This window comes from Papilio polytes, unplaced genomic scaffold (assembly GCF_000836215.1).
Source record: "Papilio polytes unplaced genomic scaffold, Ppol_1.0 DF822289.1, whole genome shotgun sequence".
In the NCBI taxonomy this organism is placed as follows: domain Eukaryota; kingdom Metazoa; phylum Arthropoda; class Insecta; order Lepidoptera; family Papilionidae; genus Papilio; species Papilio polytes.
Window position 1 is genome coordinate 1,548,708 of NW_013526915.1, and position 4,227 is coordinate 1,552,934.

General features: G+C 31.2%; 1 protein-coding gene across 1 annotated transcript in view; it reads right to left on the reverse strand.

The window, feature by feature from the left end:
* Positions 1-3,148: 3,148 nt before the first annotated feature.
* Positions 3,149-4,227, reverse strand: part of LOC106106310 — a gene marked incomplete in the record, with an annotated part of 22,953 nt that continues 21,874 nt past the window's right edge. Inside the window, 1 exon segment of the mRNA XM_013286881.1 lies at positions 3,149-4,227. Coding sequence (XP_013142335.1) covers positions 3,950-4,227 — 278 coding nt within the window.

The window sequence follows — 4,227 nt, forward strand, 5'->3', positions numbered from 1 at the left end:
GCCCGCGCCCGCCCCCGCGCACGCCTCGCACTCCCTCGCCGCCTGGATGGCGCTCCGACTACTCGGCTCACCTCATCCACACCATTCACACGAAGGCTGATGTAATCCTTAACAAGACTGTCTTAGTTCTAGCAAAATTAACCCTTAATTCGAAGGGCTTTTATAACAAAGAACTATATAAATTTTTATCAAGTAACAACAAAATCTTACGTATGACTCTAAACTCGTTTAGTAGATAAAAATTTGACATATTAAAACTTTTGTGAGACATAGTTACAATGTTAAATATAAAACGCGGCTTAATTCACTTGAAAATTTCGGTAAAGGACCTCCGACGGGTTTGAAACTCGGTGTCTATACCAAATTTTTCACGCGAGTTAAGCCGTTTCATATTTAATATAGTTTACTATTTTTTTTAATCACTTGTTCTTTGGACTATCGAATTAAGGGTTAACTGTGGGTTTGGACTGACGTGACATCTGTCCCTTATTTTTTCTTTTAATGTAAAGAGACAACAATACTTAGGTATCTTTTAAGTCAAACCAGTCAAAACTCACAGTAAAACCGCATCTCTTTCTTAATAAATTAGTTATTTCTCTATAAAATGTACTGGATTCAATTGTTTTATGGCCACTTATTTAGTTGATTTTTTAAATTATGCTACTCCCTTATCTCTGCGTACAGTTAGAAATGTTTGAAAGGTCAGTGGTTTATTTTGTATACTATTTGAAATGTCTTTTCTTGTAAAATTAATAATATTTTTTTGTATATCTGAACACCTCATTAATACAGATGGTGCTAAGTCGTGCTACGGACAAAGTCCATTGTAACCTGATTTTCACTGTTGTGAATATTATACATTTTATCGTAAGTTTTGTACAGAATTCATTTATACACTCAGTAACTTAATTGTCTCTTTAGTGGGTAAGAGTTGAGTCATGCCATTAGTTTTAAGAATTAGTTAAGAATCGATAATCTTTGAATATTTAAATCAATATAAACGAAAAATCAATAATATATTTTATATTCGACATTTTATAAATTAACAGAACTATTTTTTGTATCTGGATGTTAGTAGTGAATGTGGAGGGGTACACCGGTAGAGGTAGACCTAGAAAGAGATGGATGGATTGCGTGAAAAGTGACATGATCAAGAAGGGAGTGATGACTGAGATGACGGATGATAGAGTGCTTTGGAGGACGAAAACCCGGTGCGCCGACCCTACGGGAGTAGGATAAGGCTGGGGAGATGATGATTTTTTGTATCTAGAAAATTTAAATAAATGCCTTTTTACTTTTCACATAAACGAATATTGTGAATTTTATTAGTAACTTACTATAAATTTAATTGTAAGATAATATAGACGATATTTCTGTACCTAAACACTTATTTTGCATATGCATTTAATTCCGGCATTTAATACGTAGTATAAAATAATTTAGATTCGATTTTAATTAAAGCACCAATGAATTGTTAATGTAATAACTTCATACGCTCTTTTTTATTATAGTTTTCATATATCTTAGCTCTTATCTTCGCGCGAGTCGCTGCGTAGAACATAATACGTGTAACGGAATGCGAAGGGCGACGCTTGTCGATTGAACAGCTAAGATATTTGTAAAACGAAATATTAAGTTTGCATTTATGTTGCATTTATTATTTATAATGTTTCCTAATTTTGCTCAACAATTGTATTTGAACATAATTATTTGCTAATATTAGTGTAATTAGTTGGTAAGTTTTCTTGTAATGAAGGAATTCGGAATTGATAGGTAAATCGATGTTTTCGCCATTTTACGATTTTTTTTTTGGCAAATTCTTTAATAGTCTTCTAATATTAAATAAAATAAATGTGCATATCGCTCCGGTTAAAGTTTTAATATTTTTATGTAATCTCGTATTTTATTTTTATCGTCAAATGTTTTAAAGATAAGTAGTTATTATGTTAAAAATCAGAAAATAATGTTTTAAATTGTAAAAATATGTTCTACTCAATTTTTATGTATGTTTAAACATCGTTTTACCAACGAATCATTTTCTTCAACCAAAATAATTATAATTATGTAGTTCGTCCAAAAAACTTGCATTTACATTTATAATTACGTTTAAGAAAATGTTTTTGTGAGAATATAATGTTTTTAGTGCAATTTTTTATTTTATCGCATTTATTTTTATAATACTCTGGATTTAATTAAATTTTATTAAGTTTTCTTTTGATGCGGTTACGGTATTTTCGGTTTAATGTATCTTTGTTTCCTTTACTGTGGGTTTCATTTATTTATTATGATCAAACATAATGTATGATTTTGTTCTCCGTATGATTGTGTCGATATGTTTAAGGGCGTGATGACTTGTTAATTTGTTTAATGGAATAATAAAACTTATGTTGAAAGTGATTTTCGGTGTTTTGTTCCCCCATTTTACCTTTATCACTTTTTGTTGATTTTTTTTAATATAAGTACAAAGTTCGGTCCAATCCCGGTGCGGATATAAATCCTCAGATAATGCATAACGTTTCAAATTTTATTGTTTGCATTCAGTAAAAACTTAATTTTCAAATGACAAATTTCAAATGTTCAAACATCTACGAATATGTACATGTCAATCTTGCTTCTTCGATGCGATTTGCTTGTAGCCCTATCTCGAGTGGTTTTTTCCATTACATTTATCTTTGAACGAAATAACGTGAAGGCATAAACCCTATAACATTTCATCATTTTATTGTCTATCTATACTCTCTATTCTTAATATAATAATGCATAAACATACACAACTTAGTTATGCAGGATATCAGAAATCACAGTATATATTTTTTTTATTTTTTCTAATAAAACACCCTACACTTACGACACGCTTTAAAGTACATATTAACACGCTATTAAACTTTTTTTTAGCTTAGGGAGTAAATAATTTGTAAAATACATATACCAATTCTCGCAGGTAAAACTGTGCATTTTGATGATGAAACTATTTGAATTTTGATATTTGCAATAGATAAATTCACAGATGTATAAAATAAAGCCGAAACAGCATGCAGCAGCAAACAGCATGAAACAGCTACTACTAGTATAGATTTTTTGTACTGATGTTAAGAAATCTTATACGCATTGATTTGTAAAAGTGGTGATAAATAAAATAACTCAGAAATAGAAATAATCCTTTTAATACGAATTAATTATAACAGATTTGTCAAGGTCACAAAGTTTATAACAACAACGATAATAATTCGTTTACTACAATAATTATTTTAAGAAATTGGGTTTTCTTAAGTTGCCAGCACTAAGGAATTAAACATTTTAAAACATTTGTAATAAGAAAAACTTATCAAAGGGGGAGGTACTCAGGTGGTTTGAAACAAAATTAAATTAGGAGTAATATGACTACAACTAAACTAAAATAAATAATATTAATACTAATGACAAGTTAAATTAATTCTAGCGGTTCTCCTAAATGCTGATATACCACGTATTAGATTTTCCGTTGCCCCTGAATCAAATTTACTTCGAAAAGGGGTAACGGAAGACTGTACTTACACTATTAACTATTGCTTGAAACATATTCATCTAAATTTGTACATATGTCGATAAAGTTAAGAACACAACAGAATTTACTACATCATATCCAAATATTGCATATCGTATTAATAAAATAATTAAAAGATCAATAATTATTTAGATATTTTCAACTGATCAATTTAGCAAACTTTCGAAACATAGGAGGTAGTAAAAAGTGAAACGTCACGACAATAAAAAACGTCTTCTAGAAACAACCAACGCAGTAATACAAGTCTCGCGTTAAAGAAGACTTCTAAAACTACATATTACACTACATTTAATAAATTCCCGAAGTTCGCATTCACACAAGCACTGATATTTAATGCAAATGGCATGTTCAACGTACTTCAGTCTCTTTACACTAATATGTACAAATTTATTTAAAGTGACAACGTTACGAGTAGAACCGACTCTTTGAGATTACATGAGGTCCTGCAGGTGGGTGTGGTCGGGCTAATGTCGTGATAGCTGCCGTTTTCTTCTTTAAACTCGTTATAGGCCGCAATTTAAAGAACAAAATTGCAGACACCGCACACGAACAAATGAGAGTAGCAAGCAGGGTTCCAAGAGTCGCCGCAAAGCCAGGAGTCGTCATACACACCAGACCGGGCGTTGGAACAATTTTAGGTGCAGCATTTTCCTCGGAGGAATCCAAATTCAAATCGCCCGCAG